General features: G+C 48.1%; 8 protein-coding genes across 8 annotated transcripts; 3 read left to right on the top strand and 5 right to left on the bottom strand.

Moving 5' to 3' along the window:
• Nucleotides 1-306: 306 nt before the first annotated feature.
• PENARI_c003G04100 (uncharacterized protein) lies at nt 307-1,302 on the top strand (the record flags this gene model as incomplete). The annotated part of the gene is made up of 1 exon (XM_022628275.1): nt 307-1,302. One exon carries the CDS (start codon nt 307-309, stop codon nt 1,300-1,302), a length of 996 nt encoding a protein of 331 aa, XP_022491599.1.
• A 683-nt stretch (nt 1,303-1,985) lies between these two features.
• Nucleotides 1,986-4,309, bottom strand: PENARI_c003G07161 (uncharacterized protein; the record flags this gene model as incomplete). The annotated part of the gene is made up of 6 exons (XM_022628504.1): nt 1,986-3,018; nt 3,083-3,205; nt 3,271-3,806; nt 3,872-4,022; nt 4,103-4,176; nt 4,229-4,309. The coding sequence occupies 6 exons, from the start codon at nt 4,307-4,309 to the stop codon at nt 1,986-1,988; spliced, it is 1,998 nt and encodes a 665-aa protein (XP_022491694.1).
• Nucleotides 4,310-5,767: 1,458 nt separating this feature from the next.
• Nucleotides 5,768-6,625, bottom strand: PENARI_c003G00507 (uncharacterized protein; the record flags this gene model as incomplete). The annotated part of the gene is made up of 1 exon (XM_022628032.1): nt 5,768-6,625. The coding sequence occupies one exon, from the start codon at nt 6,623-6,625 to the stop codon at nt 5,768-5,770; it is 858 nt and encodes a 285-aa protein (XP_022491517.1).
• A 43-nt stretch (nt 6,626-6,668) lies between these two features.
• PENARI_c003G09250 (uncharacterized protein) lies at nt 6,669-7,823 on the bottom strand (the record flags this gene model as incomplete). Its single annotated transcript, XM_022628649.1, has 4 exons — nt 6,669-6,778; nt 6,830-6,868; nt 6,927-6,932; nt 6,986-7,823. 4 exons carry the CDS (start codon nt 7,821-7,823, stop codon nt 6,669-6,671), a joined length of 993 nt encoding a protein of 330 aa, XP_022491629.1.
• A 766-nt stretch (nt 7,824-8,589) lies between these two features.
• On the bottom strand, nt 8,590-9,223 carry PENARI_c003G12168 (uncharacterized protein; the record flags this gene model as incomplete). Its single annotated transcript, XM_022628840.1, has 2 exons — nt 8,590-9,066; nt 9,158-9,223. 2 exons carry the CDS (start codon nt 9,221-9,223, stop codon nt 8,590-8,592), a joined length of 543 nt encoding a protein of 180 aa, XP_022491985.1.
• A 952-nt stretch (nt 9,224-10,175) lies between these two features.
• PENARI_c003G10891 (TIM-barrel enzyme family protein) lies at nt 10,176-11,136 on the top strand (the record flags this gene model as incomplete). The annotated part of the gene is made up of 3 exons (XM_022628759.1): nt 10,176-10,263; nt 10,322-10,467; nt 10,528-11,136. The coding sequence occupies 3 exons, from the start codon at nt 10,176-10,178 to the stop codon at nt 11,134-11,136; spliced, it is 843 nt and encodes a 280-aa protein (XP_022491906.1).
• A 179-nt stretch (nt 11,137-11,315) lies between these two features.
• On the top strand, nt 11,316-12,252 carry PENARI_c003G12186 (SDR family NAD(P)-dependent oxidoreductase; the record flags this gene model as incomplete). Its single annotated transcript, XM_022628842.1, has 2 exons — nt 11,316-11,367; nt 11,417-12,252. The coding sequence occupies 2 exons, from the start codon at nt 11,316-11,318 to the stop codon at nt 12,250-12,252; spliced, it is 888 nt and encodes a 295-aa protein (XP_022491315.1).
• Nucleotides 12,253-13,352: 1,100 nt separating this feature from the next.
• On the bottom strand, nt 13,353-15,419 carry PENARI_c003G03221 (cytochrome P450; the record flags this gene model as incomplete). Its single annotated transcript, XM_022628220.1, has 9 exons — nt 13,353-13,560; nt 13,612-13,636; nt 13,697-13,897; nt 13,964-14,569; nt 14,624-14,692; nt 14,746-14,827; nt 14,890-15,027; nt 15,084-15,316; nt 15,389-15,419. The coding sequence occupies 9 exons, from the start codon at nt 15,417-15,419 to the stop codon at nt 13,353-13,355; spliced, it is 1,593 nt and encodes a 530-aa protein (XP_022491502.1).
• Between the last annotated feature and the right edge of the window lie 377 nt (nt 15,420-15,796).

The raw sequence follows: 15,796 nt of genomic DNA, 5'->3' as shown, positions 1-15,796 counted from the left end.
AGCATGTCACCAGGACTTTCGCCGGATTTAACGGCGCCATTCATATGACACCAATTAGGGCCGAAAAATTTCGGCCCCGACGAAAGGCAAAACCGAAATCCAATGAAAACATCAACATGATTGAATTTTAGCCCCTTCACCTCACGCCATATGTGATGGAGTTTATTTGGCCGACAGAGCCACCATCGGACTTAACGGGGATTTCGAGATGCTTGCAATATATAAGAGCCAGCGCTCCATGCTCTTTCCACTATCACTCACACAACCCGATAAACATTATCTTCCTCTCACATTGCACTCGACATCATGGCTACCAAGTACGAAGCGGTTCACCAGACACTCAATGGCCCCGGTGATGCCAGGCCTACAGCTCTTCAGATCATTAGCGACGAACAGCTCAATGGAAAGTGGACCGACAAGACCGTCCTGATCACCGGATGCTCCTCAGGAATTGGCATTGAGACTGCCAAAGCACTTTACGAAACCGGTGCCACAGTCTACGCCACTGCACGGGACCTGAACAAAGCCAAGTCAGCCCTCAGCTCAATCCTTGATAGTGGCCGTGTCCACCTGCTCGAACTCGATCTCGAATCCCTTGCTAGCGTTCGGAAATGTGCGGAGACCTTCCTCGCCAAGTCTGACCGTCTCAACGTCCTGATCACCAATGCCGGCGTTATGGCTACTCCCGAAGGCCGAACTGCTGACGGGTTCGAAACCCAATTTGGCACCAACCACCTCGCCCACTTCCTCTTGATCCAACTACTACTTCCTGTTCTCGAGAAGTCATCGAAGCCGGAGTTCCAGTCACGTGTTGTTGTCCTCACTTCCGTCGCTCACCGTGATGGCGAGGTCAACTTCCCGAACCTTAACTTTGAAGGCGAGTATGATGCATGGGATGCTTACGCTCAGAGTAAGACGGCCAATCTATGGACTTCTAACGAAATCGACCGTCGGTTTGGTCCAAAGGGCGTCCACTCAGTGAGCGTGCATCCTGGTGGTATTATGAGTGGCCTATTGAGGCACTTTTCGGAAGAGCAAAAGCAAAGCTTGGAGGCCGATCCAGGAGTTTCGCAGTTGCTCAAAAGTCCCGAGCAGGGTGCGGCTACCACTGTCTGGGCAGCCACCGCAAAGGTCCACGAAGGTCAAGGAGGTAAGTATCTCGAGGATTGCCAGATCGCGAAGCCTCCTAAGGCCGGCGCTGGTCGGTATGATCCCGGATACTCAGCCTGGGCGTATGACGAAAAGAAGGCTACGCTGCTGTGGGAGAGGTCTTTGGAGCTTGTGAAGCCATTCCTGTCATAAAAAGATCATGAGAAGCACTAGTCTAGAATGATGTCGTTCAATTTTCGGTTGAACACGGCATATTGCAAAATCAACTGTCTGCTTTCGCAGTTTCATTTGTACCCGAGTCGATACATTGCTGAATATAACAAGATATCACTACCTATAATATCGCAACTCAGGAACTTGAGTGAGCTCTGCTTGCTTCAACAGTTCATATTGCGTTTCAGGGTTTTCGGCCTCAGGCTGATCGGCCCACGCTAAGTCTGGAATTTGTTCAATGATATCATGGTGTAACATACTAGAGGCTTGACCCAATAGAAAGAGGGTTCTCGGACATACTATAGGTAAATATCTAAGCAAAACGGCGTGGATCTTTCCAAAGACTTTCGAAGTTTGATCCAGTAAGCTTCGGCCGAAAATTTCGAATTTCGGTTCGGATATTTCGGCGGAAACATAGCCCCTTAATTTTTCACCCGATGATGACCTACGGATATAAGTGATTGGTTATGCCTGGTACAGGCGGTCAGGATAAATGGTATCTATGCATACTGGGAAATCGACGGAGAGACAGAGGATACGAAGGGCCATTGTTAATTGGATTATGGGCGCGTGACCGGCTCCACGCCATTCGTTAGAAATTGTTTGCTGATACAGTATAGCACCACCTGGCCACACATTCCCCCAAACGGAAGCCTCAATGCTCAATCAAACGAAAGATTTTCCCACATCCCGTGGGGGTCTTGTTCAAAGATTAGAGATGGCTGGATCTGATTCAGTTGTTCCAGCCAGTATCCCTGATCAAAGCTGTCTTGTAATCCGTAGAATGGAGGCGTCGGAAGTCCAAGGTCGGGGCTGTGGGTGGGTTGACTAGGATCAAGCAGAGAGCCCCTTGATAAATCGATGGTATAATCGCTCAAATCCCTCATCAGACTTTGTAGTCGAATGGTAGAAGAACCATGTGGAGCAGGGTGTGGCCCAGAAGCGTTATTAGGAGATTTGAAAGCTTCTCTGAGCTTGCTGTAACAACGTTGGACAACACCAAAGCCCGCTTTAGCTATTGGGTTATAATCCCTCATCGTTGAGAGACTATCAATTGACCGACGGAGACTGGTCTCAATGTTTTGCCTAGTTTCGTGATTCTCTGGTGGGTACAGAATAGTGATGACCGAGAGAAGAAAAGAGGCGTCAACCATATAGAATGCGAGGCTAAATAAATGATACTGATATGGTTTTGTTTGTGCGAAGGAGCGCAGCTGGAAGTCGAGCGTGGCAATTGCAGCCTGTAAAGCGGCTTTTCGGCTTTCGGTGCTAGAGATAATATGTGGTCGGTGCAGATTGACGATGAAAATGTTCGCCATGACTTTTAGTTCCTCGCGCAACTGAGGAAGGTAGGGAAGCTCCAAGTCCCATGATGTATCCGGACAGTCGGGGCGAATTGAAGGCAGCAAGCCGTCCATCAACAAGTCGACATCCTCATGAATCTTTCGGACCATAGAATAAACTTTAGGATGAGGGCGATCCAATTTAATGGCTCGCATGTCATGGACCTTACATGCAATTGCATAACGAAATAAAGATGCTGATACTGGTATGATGCCGGGATTTTCGTCGAGCCGCACCGCCATTGGTACTGCCGTGGAAGGGTTCTTGGGTATACTGCATTCCATGGGGGGCTTTGCATCACAATCATCCCTATGTATCATCCGAGGACGGCCAAGGATCATGGCCATGAAACTAATACTGTCAGAAATAAACGGATCGGAAATGTGTTGGCATGCATTACCTATCCCACACAAACAGGTTGATCCATAGGCGTTTCTTGTTTTCTTCATACCAGAAAGAACTCAAAGTCTTACTAATATTAGTTTCATCTGGCTGCCGGATTTCCTTCTGACGGTGTAGTCCAAGTTCCTGGGCTTGCCTTTAAAGTGCGTCAGTTGACTGAGAATTGTGAGCGGATAGAGACAGGAAAGAAATTATGCGAACCTGATGGCATTTCCAAAAGCATGCCAGGCTTCAGTACCTCTACCAACGTTTTTCAGCCACGAGGATCTTAGAAAGTCCGCCTGAACTCCACTCAGAGCAGCCCCAGGCCTGCCTAAAACAGACAGTAGCTCATCGCCTAGGTCGCTGTATGTTTGTGAGGTACCTAGAGCATCTGCGGAGAACTGGGCCATATCTAGATGGTCTGGTGGTAGAAATTGCAATGTCAAGGAGACAACCTGGAAAAGTAGAGCCGAAAAGTAACGTAGCTCTCGTGAGAGTTCTTCGGGCCTGAGGTAGCTCACGGGTTCTAGTTCTTCGCTGTGTGGCCATCGTGAAAACAAATCATCGAAGTAATATCTTTCGAGAATGAAGTAATGCCAGTTTACCTCAGCGAAAAACACGTTAACAAGCGTCTGAAGGACTGGCCTCGGCGGTAGTTTTGAAACCAGTGTTTGAGTATTTTTTCGTGCAACACGGGAGTTGAAAGCGGAACTTTGAACAGCATTCATCTTTTCAAACTCGTCATTACCAAGAATCTAGTTTTTGTTAGCCTAGTTGTTGCTGGAATGCTGTGACGGTGTACGACCTGTTGCAAACCCACGAAGGCATTGCTGCCAGGAACAGATGAATATCCGAGGCTACCAGAGTCCAGCTGAGAGCTCTCCCGGTCATCTTGTATCGGTGATTGCCCCTGGCCCACATCATTCGTTGACGTACTGGGTTGCTGAATGCAGGCCTCAGGCCGCGACACACTTGGGATAATTGTTAGGACCGTGATGAAGGATCTGGCGACCGAAAGAGACAGCCGGAGATAGAGACCACAGTAACTCACGTTGAGGTATTGAAAGTACATTTCCCAGGGACATTTCTCGCTGAGCAATTATTGCATGGGTGTTTACGGTCACACTAAATAGGCGTCAGATAATCAAGACACTGTAAGGAGCATTGGAGAACTGACCTTTTGCTTCCTACGGTAACATTCCGAGCAAGATTCTACCACCCGCTTGCGCTTTAGTGACGGGCTACCAGCAGTAGGCATAATTGTTGCTAGTTACTGGATACTGGACAGGTTCATGGATGTCGTCGACCGAAATGACGCCAAGAAAACGGGTGAGATTACATAATAATACACAGTCCGCACGCTCCCGTTCAGCACTGTAACATTTTCCGAAAAGTTGCTATGATCCTCGAAGCTGTCAAATTGGCCTGTGAAACCTCTTACGTCCAGGCCACCATCACTCCTTGCTCATGCGATACCCTTGCAAGCTCAATTACCCGCAGTACGTCCCTTGATTCTGTCGCCTTTACAGTCAGTTCGGCTTTCGCATGAATAGCATCCAAGGTTTTCATAGAGACCCAACCATCTCCCTGTAGTCGTGAGGTACTTATCAACAAAAATTTTCGTTTGCGGAGCCAATTTTTGCACTATATTATCGAACTCCTCGTATGTGGTAAGTAGACTTCGGAGATGCACCAGCTCTGCCCCGAACATAGGATCGAGAGGTTTTGCCTGCCGCGATAGGTTCCTCCTGGGGGCAATCACTTCCTTCCTGAAATTTCATGCGTTGATCACACCGTCGCCATCGTTGTATTTGTGGATATCTCCCCTACATCTGCGACATAGAAGAAGTGAACCCGCGGAAAGGTATGATAAATAGATACCAGAGACCGCCATGGAAAGGATGTCGTTGAGTGCGACGCTAGAGCAGATGTTGATCAGCCCTAGCAGCCAGGCAACTGTCGTTGTGAGAAGGATTGAGTATAGAGGTAGATGCTTGGAGGGCGTGATCTTGGCAATATCTTAGTATGATAACCCTAGGAGCAATGTTGTTGGACAAAACTTACCGGAGTCCATAGTCGCCAACCTGGCACTCCGCGATCTCTTGCAAAAGACCAGAACTGGCGTGATGTCGCAGCCAGCATACCGATAACGGAGTACACACCAAGAATCGAGACAATGGAGCACATAGTCAGAGCGCCAGGCATTGATCCTGTAGCTTTGTAAAAGATCTCGATACACGGGAAGCCAGTACACGATGTATGTGTCTTTACAGAAAATCAATTAAATCGAGCTGCGTATCTGCGAGGCTCCGAAGGTAACCTTGGCAAATAATAAGCTCCTCCGGTCGTGTTGGGCTGGGAAGATCCCAGAAAAGCGGTCATCCAACATGGAACGGGAACGGCGATCATGATCGACGGTGGGGCGTTGTCTTGCTTGTAGTGCTAGTCTTGCATTGTTGCATATACTTACTTACATGTACCCGCATCTCTCAGAGTCCAGGGTGAAAGGCATCGAATCCTGGTATTTCGTTCGTTTAGTCCTGGGATTATTTACATGCCTTTTTGGTAGTCGGGCTCATTTTAGTTTCTTGTCTAACTAATACCAATCAATATATTCGGCCCCTTGCTTGGACAGCTGTGGGGAAAAAACGCAGTGTCAATCTCTGCATGTCTGGGCGACAAAAAGAAACGAAAAAAGCAATCAAAATGATATCAACTATATAGCAGGTAAGAACCCCTCCACAACAGCTGCCCATTTCCCTGGGAAGTGTGAGCCCTCAGATCCATCCCATCCCCCTGCTAGCATGGCAGCAGCCAGAAGCAAGCCACCCGAGCTTGGGAAATAAGGCGTAGGGACATTTGACCCCCCAATCGGATATCCTGCATCATCGAATTGAAAATTTTCGTGCATGAGATACGCGATCGCTTGGTCCGTATCACCGAGTCTCAAGGAATTCATAGCCAACAAGGGAAAATCCCAGCCCCACGCACTTGAGAACTGCCATTTGTCCTTCATCACCTCGGCCGTCTTTCGGACGACATTCATATCAAGTGGCGGACCACTGGATAGCTGTGGCAGCCACCCGTATATTCCTGCCATAGCCGGATGGCTCTGGATTGTGCTGTTCTCAATCCACATATCTGAAATTCCTTCGTACGTCGAGAAAGTCCCATTAACCGTCGCCAATGGGGCAAGCTTGTCCAGCACCTCTTGCCATTCCCTTGGAACGGGCTTCCCTTGTCGCTGCTTCCAGCGACTGGCGACATCAAGACCAAATCTCCAATATGCAATTTCGAAAGTGGGATTTATTGTTGCATTTGGGTTGGTCGTTTCGGAAACAGTATACATTGGGGGACCGAGATCGTAGACCCCTGTCGTCTTATTAAACCACGCATATGATGCCATAAAATCTGCAGTTGCGGTGATTATCTCATCCCATTTGATCAAGTTATCATGCTCGCTTGTAGGAAATGCTCGGAATTCCGTCTCGGCGAAATACATTGGGTGTGGTTGCTGCCAGATGAGAAGTGAGTTGATTTCTCCTGGTGCGCTGCGTCCCGTGGGGTCCGACATCTTTCCCCATCGTGCGCCTCTGTAGCCTTGATTTGATGCTCGTTCATAGGAGGCTGGCAGAAACTTTCGATACATGCTCGGCTGGCTGCGCTGGAATAAATCGAAGTGGTTCCAGCGAGCGAAATGTGCGGTATGCCAGAAGCACATCTCCAGCTGGGATAAAATTAGTCAAGGCTTATTATCTGGGACAACTGTTACGTCTACTTGCATGAAACTTGCCGTACCAGCCATTATTCACAAGGCCTTTTATACGCGTCAGCTTACTCTCTGATGAATATTTCATAAGTAATGTGGTTCTCACCGGATTCTAAATTATCGTCAATTAGTTTAACCAATATCATGTGTTTGGGACACTCATACCTTGTGGCTCATGATCAGATGCAGAGTTTACTGCTAAGAGATATTGAGACAATATGATTCGACGCTGTAACTCAATTGCGTTTGGTTCGCCCGTGGCTGAAATATCCACGAACGCCCCGGAAGTCCAATAGGAATTCCACCACCTTGCAGCAGATCCTTCAACTTCGGAAGTAGTTTTCACACTGTGTGCTGTTTTCTCAGTTGTGAACAAGGCGCTGAGATGTAGTGTCTTCGAACCGGGTAGTCTTTTCAAAATATATTTGTTCGACTCGGGAAATGGTCCTGAAATCTTGCAAGGCCCATCCCATTTGGCATGAAGATAATGGATGTTATTGTCAAGTTTTTGGCGGATCGTCGCACCCTCTTGAGAATTCTGGAGAGTCGTTGTGGACTGGGTATTATTCCAGACCCCAACGAAGGGAGCATCAAACTTGTTCAAGTCAGGATAGGGAAAATCGAAGAATATACCCAGCTTGCCCTCCGATAGGAGGTCCGATTCGACTGTTATCGCAATAACATCTCGGTCTGGGTCGACTGTTGTCATGACATCGACGCGAGATCCACCTAGAACGAAAGAGGACAGAAGTTTTCCAGACCAAATGTCTAGTAGCTGTGTTTTGTTCTTTAGGTTCTCTTCTTGAATGGATTCATTTCCAAAGTGAAACCCAATGCGACCCAAATTAAGGCGGTTGGGGTTAGCAATGAGCCATTGGCTAATATCGCTTTCGGCTGAGTTTGGCATATTATAGTCGACAAGCCTTCCGTGAGTCCACCATTTGAGCCCAGTAAAGTCTGAGAAGTAGTAAAAGTTAGCTAAGGTGTTGTTTCCTCTATCCATGGTCGTTTAAGCTTGCCGCTGATGTTGGTCTGCCCAGCGGTTGTAGGCAGGCTCGCATTATGCCATCCCCAGGAGGACATAATGCCATAAGGCCTGAATGTTTGGAGGCCTGTTATATCTGCACCAAACGCGAAGTTGCCATTACCAACCTGCAAGGGTGTCTCTTCGGAACTTTCATTGCGTCTCACGTTGAAGGTTCGAACGATCCTCTCCCGGTCTATCACCGCTTCCCCTAGGTGGAAACACGAGCCAGTTAGTGCTAGGAAAAGTATTAGACGCATTATATATCTTTGAACTGTGAGTTCAGGTTTCCAAAAACCAGGGAAAGGAAATGTAAACAAACTGTAACAGTGCCGCTGGTTCGTATGGTGGAGATAGAAGCCTTAATAAATGCTAGTTTGGTGAAATGGACACCGCTGGTTCTGTTCCAATAGTCCAATAGCCGGCTCAATTCATTCTGATGGTTACCCCGCAAAATCGCTCAGTATTCAGGCTATCCAGGGTGTTTGTTAGGGTTGCGGGGCATTATCTCCCGAAATCCCGAGAACGTTCACACTGATTATTTACATTTAATACCATTTACTACTTCCTTGAACATACTTCGACGGTCCAATATCCGCCCTCTCGCTTTCTCGAGGATTGTGATCGGCAAGTTAACATGGAATTTGCTCCCTGTAGAAGAACGATACTTCATTGCCAAGTCGGCCGTCGCGCAGCGGAAACTATCCTGGGGTTCCTCGAATGCTGACGTTTCTTTCTCGGTTGGTTACTGCAACAGGGTGCGTAGCGCCCATTGCTGTCGTGGGCGACCTGCCACCGGACTACCCTTGAGAAGCAACGTCTTACGGTCCTGCAGTGGTTTGACTCTCCGCGCATAGTTTCGAATGATGTGTCGAAGGTCGCCCGTCATGCCAAGGTAGGTGTCAAGTTGCTGTAAAGTGCTTGGGAACTTCAGCTCCGCGATTGCTTGCAGCTTTTCCTTCGGGGTGGAGAGGCCGAACGCGTCAACGTAGTGGCCGAGAAGCGCGACCTTAGGGAAACCGACGAAAGCCTTTGCTGGACCGAGTCGTATGCCATATTGCTCTAGCCTGCAGAGTAACAGCTCTAGGTGTTGGAGGTGCTCGCATAGTGAGGAGGAGGCGACCACGACATCGTCGGTATACGTCTTGCAAGAACCAGATGTACTCCGATTCGGAGAAATTAGGGAGATCAGCTGGAGAGGTAGACAGAGTGATCGCAATTGCTGACCAGAAAGTCATTATTATTACCTGCTTTTATAACCGACGATGGGTATAATAATCGATACCTCATTGAAGTCTCAGTCACAAACTCACAACTTTTTCGTGCTCTAGGACTGTGACTTCCAGATTTTGAGAAAGCTCAAGGAAGCCGACACTCATTACGACTTTGAGTCCCCTGCTTGGCTAGCTGGGATGATAGAAAAGGAGTACACACCGGGTACTGGAATGGCTTTTGCCTTAGGTGACAATACCCAAATTCCTTTGCTTGACAAATGCTCAGACACCCATTTTATAGGAACACACAGCATCGACTAGGCTCTGGTCTTATTCGGATGTCCCTCTGTTACAGGCTGCTTCCGTGCGCAGCGCGGTATTGATAGTGAAGTTGAGGACTCCTTACTGCAGTAGAATGGTACAAAAAAAGATCTACTCGGTACGTCAAAACATCGGTGACAACTCCAATGGCACAGAAACTAAAACTCCTGGTGCGAGGTACAAGTTGATCCGGCGCCCTTTCCATCTCCCTGGCATTTTGGGCGGACTCATTAGCACATATGCTGTCATTTATATCACGATAGTTGTGTTCTTCAGTTTTGGGCCGACGCAGATGAACCCCACTGTCACGACGATGAATTAAAGTGTTGTTGGCACGTTTGGGACTGTTATTTTGGCTGTTATATACTATGTTCTGCGAGCTAGGAAAGTTTATAGTGGACCTATTGTGGAGGTCGGTTTGTGAGGGTTGGTTTGTGAGGATTTTTGTATTCTTTTGAAATTAGCCTTGTATATCAGGTTGCATTTTGAAATGGCAGAAGCTTTTCAGCCGTTTTTATAACCTAGTTACTCTCTTTCATCAAACCTTCTGTGTAGACAAGACAGGATGTATAAACAAAATGCAATCATTAGCCAAAGCTTACAGCATGATCATGTCTTGTGGCACGGTTTGAATATTAGATAAAAATGGCATGTTGACTGGCATCGAACCGACCCGGGGGTCCGGGTATGCAGCATGAGGTAATTCGTGGGGCAATGAGGGGCAGCTACAGCTACTTCAAAATCGAAAGTGAATTCCAAACAGCTCTGAAATCCAAATCTTTTCAAATATCTCACTATGCCCCGACCAACTACGCGCGAGGAAGTCCTCTCCCGACTTCGCAAGACCATCGACGATGGCTCTATCGTCGTTGGAGCTGGTGCAGGTAGGTACCCCACCAGGTAACTCAATTCGAGAGCTCAAGCCAACAACAAAACCCACAGGTATTGGCCTCTCAGCCAAAGCCGTCGAACAAGGCGGCTGCGATCTAATCCTGATCTACAACTCGGGACGATTCCGCATGGCAGGACGCGGGTCGTTAGCCGGCCTGATGCCGTACTCCGATGCGAACAAAGTCGTCGTCGAGATGGTACGTTCCGACCAGCCCAACCGCCTTATATGAGTCTACAGCTTACAACAAACATTCCAGGCCAGTGAAGTCCTCCCCGTAGTGGAGCACACGCCCGTCCTCGCCGGCGTCTGTGGCACCGACCCCTTCCGCTCGATGCCCCAATTCCTCACCGAACTACAGCGCCTCGGCTTCGTCGGCGTACAGAACTTCCCGACTGTGGGCCTGATCGATGGCCAATTCCGGTTGAATTTGGAGGAGACGGGTATGGGCTATGACAAGGAGGTGGAGATGATCGCGACCGCCCACCAACTAGGCCTCGTCACCACGCCGTATGTGTTCAACGCGGAGGATGCGGTCAAGATGGCGCGCGCGGGTGCGGATGTGGTGGTTGCCCATGCTGGATTGACTACGTCTGGTGCTATTGGTGCGCTGAGCGGGCGCTCACTGGAAGATTGTGTGGGGTTTGTGCAGGAGATTCGCGATGCAGCGGTTGGGGTTAATCCCGAAATTCTGGTGTTGTGTCATGGCGGACCCATTGCGCGCCCAGCCGATGCGGAGTTTGTGCTGTCGCGGACCAAGGGGGTGCATGGGTTCTTTGGGGCGAGTAGCATGGAGAGATTGCCAGTGGAGGTTGCCATTAAGGAAAACGCGGAGGAATTCAAGAAACTGCGAGTCGGCCCGAACTAATTACCCGTTGCCCCGGCCAGTCCCAATCGGGCAATTTTCCTCCGCAATTCCCCCACGCATTTCGGCTAAATACATACTCCAAATACAAGAAGGCTCATTGCCCTTCAATTCTTCACTAATTCTTCTTCAATTCCCTTCTTCTCCCATATCCTCAATACAATCTCTTGTACAGTATCAAAATGGCCCGCGTTTTGGAAGGCAAATTCGGCATCGTCACCGGCGGATCACGGGGTAAAAGCCCCTCCCCCGCATAACAAAAAGCCAACTAACACCGTGGCAGGAATTGGCGAAGCCATTGCGCGCAATCTGGCCGCAAAGGGCTGCTCCCTCCTCCTTAATTTCACCTCAGAGTCCTCGCGCGCCCCCACCGAAGCACTCTGCTCCTCCCTAGCCTCAACCCATGGCATCAAGTGCGAGAGTGTACAAGCAGATCTCAGCAAGCCCGCCGAAGCTGTGACACCCATCATCGCAGCCGCACAGCAACACTTTAGCAAGGACGGCAAGCTTCAGATCGACATCCTCGTCAACAATGCAGGTGTCTCCGCAGACCGCAACCTAAACGACGCAACAAGAGGCCCCATCGAGGCCGAGCACTTCAACTGGCAATACGCAATCAACGTACTCGCTCCACTCCTCCTCACACAGGCCTGCAGCCCCTACCTCCCTACCGACCGCAGCGGCCGCATCGTCAACATCTCCAGTGTATCGTCATCCCTTGGATTTGTTGGCCAGTCCATCTACGGTGGCACCAAGGCTGCCCTCGAGGCTATGACTCGCACCTGGGCGCGTGAGCTTGCTGATCGTGCCACTGTCAATGCTGTCAACCCTGGTCCTGTTATCGGTGATATGTACTTCGCGACTGGAGACCAGTTCTGGAAGGATATTCAGGGTTATCAGGATAACACTCCGCTGAGCAAGTTGGATATTAATAATGAGGATACTATGAGTCGCTTGACGGATGAGCAGAAGCGCTTGATTCAGGAGAAGATGGGTGGGCGTCGGCCTGCTTTTACTAGTGAGGTCGCTGGGGTTGTTGGCATGCTTTGCACACCTGACGGTCTTTGGTGTACTGGTAGTGTAGTTTGTGCTAATGGTGGTATGAAGATGGGGCAATAAGCTATCAATATAAAAGACCTTAATTTTTTGCTCCACTTGACTTTATGTAATGTGAATTGTTGCTTCTCGCTGGTATCTAGTTCGTCGTATTTTTGTTTCATGCTGCCGCTCGAACTCCTTCATGCTCTACTCTCTACTTGAATGTATTAACAACAAGGATGTGACGGTAAGTTGGATCCCCTCAATGTCCGGTCTTTGCATGTCAATGTCCTTGGCTGACCGGGTTTACTGCCCGTGCCTCGCGTTAGCCGTGGCTATACCTCCCAATCCAGCGATACAAGGCTGAACCGAATCCGTCCCACATGATCGAGATGCTTTTTTGCTTGTTTGTGATACTTCTTCTATTCAAAGTCAACTATCTCAATTCTTGATATTAATGAATTATTAGAAAGATGCTATCTATGCCTGAATACATATATGCGCGACTTCACAGTTTCCCGAAATGCCAGTTGATACCATCGGAGATCTTACTGAGACACCCTAGGAACGCCACAGCTCACAGTTTCTCCTTCCTATAGTCTATGCTAAGCGGGACTGGCTATGTAGGACTAATCATCGAGCGTAACACCATTTCCCTCTTACTTTACTAAACCATGTTCTAGCGGCTAGAAGATCTGTCCTAAGGCAACTGCTAGGAGGCTTTCATTCAAGATTGGCCGTTGACAATCAACCCTATTTGAAAATGGAGATTTGGCCCATATAAATACGTCCATTCGCTGGCTTCTGGTGTTTCTTATTCTATCCGACGTTTGTCTCTCAATGAGTGGCCCGGCATCTTTTAACCCTAGAAATCAAAATTATTGCGTGTTCGTTTGATGAGGGTCACCGGTTTCATGTCAAAAAATAGTCGCGTTCAGACGGGAGTCAACCAGGGAATTGTCTATACTGGATCGGTTCGGGCTTCCTCTGATACTGAACAAAGTAAACACTAGGAGCTTGTGACTTTCCTATTTTATGTAACTAACGAGATACAACTAGCCAATGAGGATGAAATATCACTCCTATCCATCCAAATCAGGAAAAGTATGGAAACTTTTGAAAATGAGGTTCGCTGACAGTCAACGAAGGTCATGCCCTGGTCTAGATACTACAGTGCCTGCCTAGGTGGACCTGGCATTCACAGACCTGAATTCAAGCTCGACACTCAAGTCCGGCGCAATAACTGGCTCCAAATCAAGTGTCTTGGGTCTTTCGCGTTCTCCACCGGCATAGCGGATATCGTAGCGCGTAATGAGCTCTCCGAGAATAGTCTTGAGAAGCTTAATGGCGTAGAAGCGTCCTGGGCAAGCCTGTCGACCGTGTCCAAAGCTGTTTACATGTTAATATAGGGATATCGGCTGTTCGGGGCTGTAAACTCACGCTAGCCAATCATTCCTGGTATCCGCTATAAGAATGCGTTAGTGGTGATTCATCTATACCACACGAAGAACGGGTTTGTGTTTACTAATATTAGATGCAGTCTCCAATTTCTTCGCTTCTTCTCTCATCCGGTAGAACCGATACCCGTCAAACTTTTCTGCCTCTGGATATAGATCGGAATCATGTTGCATGAACATAGTTGGGAAAGTAATTAGTGTGCCTTTGGGCAACTCGAGGGTCTCATCGAAGCGGAAAGTTTCGCTGGTAACAAGACGCCATCCAGTCACTAGAATATAAGAGCTCAGGTTAACATGAATCGTCACGAAGTAGAGCGCTACAGAACAGCACGCACAAGATACAATGCCTGGAGTAATCCTAAAACACTCCTGAATGAAAGAATCGAACTTCTTCATTTTCGCCATGGCGCTTTCGGTCCATCTGCCATCCTCAGAGACACACTTAGTGATCTCCGCCCTCAGCTCGGGGAGATACTCTTTATGCGAAACTGTATCAAATAGTAAGTTCACCAGTACGGTAGCGGGTGTCCCAATAAGCCCTGCACTCAGATGCAGAAGCCGATGGGCAATCTGTTCTGGAGTCTTCTGCTCGTCGGGTAGTGGCTGATCCATGGCCCACTGTATGCAATCAACCGGTTTCTCTTCTTCAGAAAGATTTGCGTTCGCTCGTTTCCTTTCCTCGATGTGCTCTGTCACATAGCGAGTTGCAATGGCGAGATCACGGCGATGCTTCCAGTGGACCATGTACATAATGTAATCCCTCAGGCGGCCGAGGTTTATCCAACGCAGAATCAAACCGTAGTACATCACCTTAGTGGAATACCGTTCCATGGCTTGGAGGAAGGCTTCGTTTTCACACAAGGTTTCGCCGAAGACGACTCTTCCGGAAGCGTACTTCATAATCTGCATGGCCAAAGTGTGTGCGTGAAGCCTTTTCCATACTTTTCAGAATGTAAGAATAGAGATCAACAATGCTCGGGATCAGAATGTGTTACCTTGCGGGTTTCCTATTTCCTTGTCCAGTATATGCTCAGTCCTCACTTGAATTAACGGCTTGATGTCGGCTGGTGAATAGAAATTAGCAACATGTCCTTCAAAAGTTGTTGGCAATGCTCACATAGATTTCCATTGACAAGTTTGGAAGCAACTTGAATTTCGAAATTATCGAAATGTCCACTGGAGAATTTTGGAACCAGATACTAGGTGCTGTTAATTATCGGTCTCTGAAATCAACCAGCAAGGCTGCCACGGCTGGACTCACCGTATCTACTACAGATCGGAAGCTGAGCTCTGAAAGCCCTTGGTTTTTGATGCGCGCAAGGTATTTCGGTGGCAAGATGTAGACCCAGTTTTGAAACAGACCCATCCAGATCTTGAAAGGCTTGCCATTCTTGCTGTACTGTTCATTTTCTCAACAATGGGCATGGTTCGAAGCAACGTGTTGCTAAAACTTACCTTGTAATAACCTTCACGAGCGTAAGGGAAGAGCCTCGGAAAGAGAAATCTCCAGTAAACTCCGGTTTGAAAAGCATCAACAAATCGAGAACGATGGATTGCTGGTATCTTCTTCAGGCCGTGAGGGTCCCGCGCATTGTACATATACACTCCAGCAAGGAAAAGAGCAAAAATGGTAAACACGGCAAATCTCTGATTGATATTGTCAAGGGAATACTCTATTTTGGACGGCCCTACGTACATTGGTTGTCAGCTAGGTTCGTTGATTGTTGCAGATTCTGGCAGGTTTAATTATCGCAGCGTACCTTGGACCGAGATAGTCGTGGAGTTATCCATGGTATTCGCGGTTGAGTCAAGTTAACTTCTCTCAAAAATATCGTATAGTTCAGTGTCTAAATGATATTCGATGAAAGCACAAGGATCAAATCCTGCACGAATGGTTTTCCGGCAATGTGATTGTCCTCTACATATAGGATGGCGTCTGGAACCCCAGGTTGCACATCACCTTACGCATTCCTCGGAGATCAAGAACATTGTGGATCTGCATAATGCATCCATTTACGAGGATGGCTGTGTTACAGCAGATACGAGGCCCCCTCTTCCACAGGTGAACTAAGCAAGATATAGTACATGCATATACGAGAAATAGGGTTGGCGGTAAGGCATATGGATAACGAATGATGGGAATTATATCGTGAATAGAGTATACCAGA

Source organism: Penicillium arizonense (genome assembly GCF_001773325.1).
Source record: "Penicillium arizonense strain CBS 141311 chromosome Unknown PENARI_contig003, whole genome shotgun sequence".
Taxonomy (NCBI): domain Eukaryota; kingdom Fungi; phylum Ascomycota; class Eurotiomycetes; order Eurotiales; family Aspergillaceae; genus Penicillium; species Penicillium arizonense.
The sequence above is the reverse complement of the archived record's forward strand: the minus strand, read 5'-3'. Positions and strand labels throughout refer to the sequence as shown.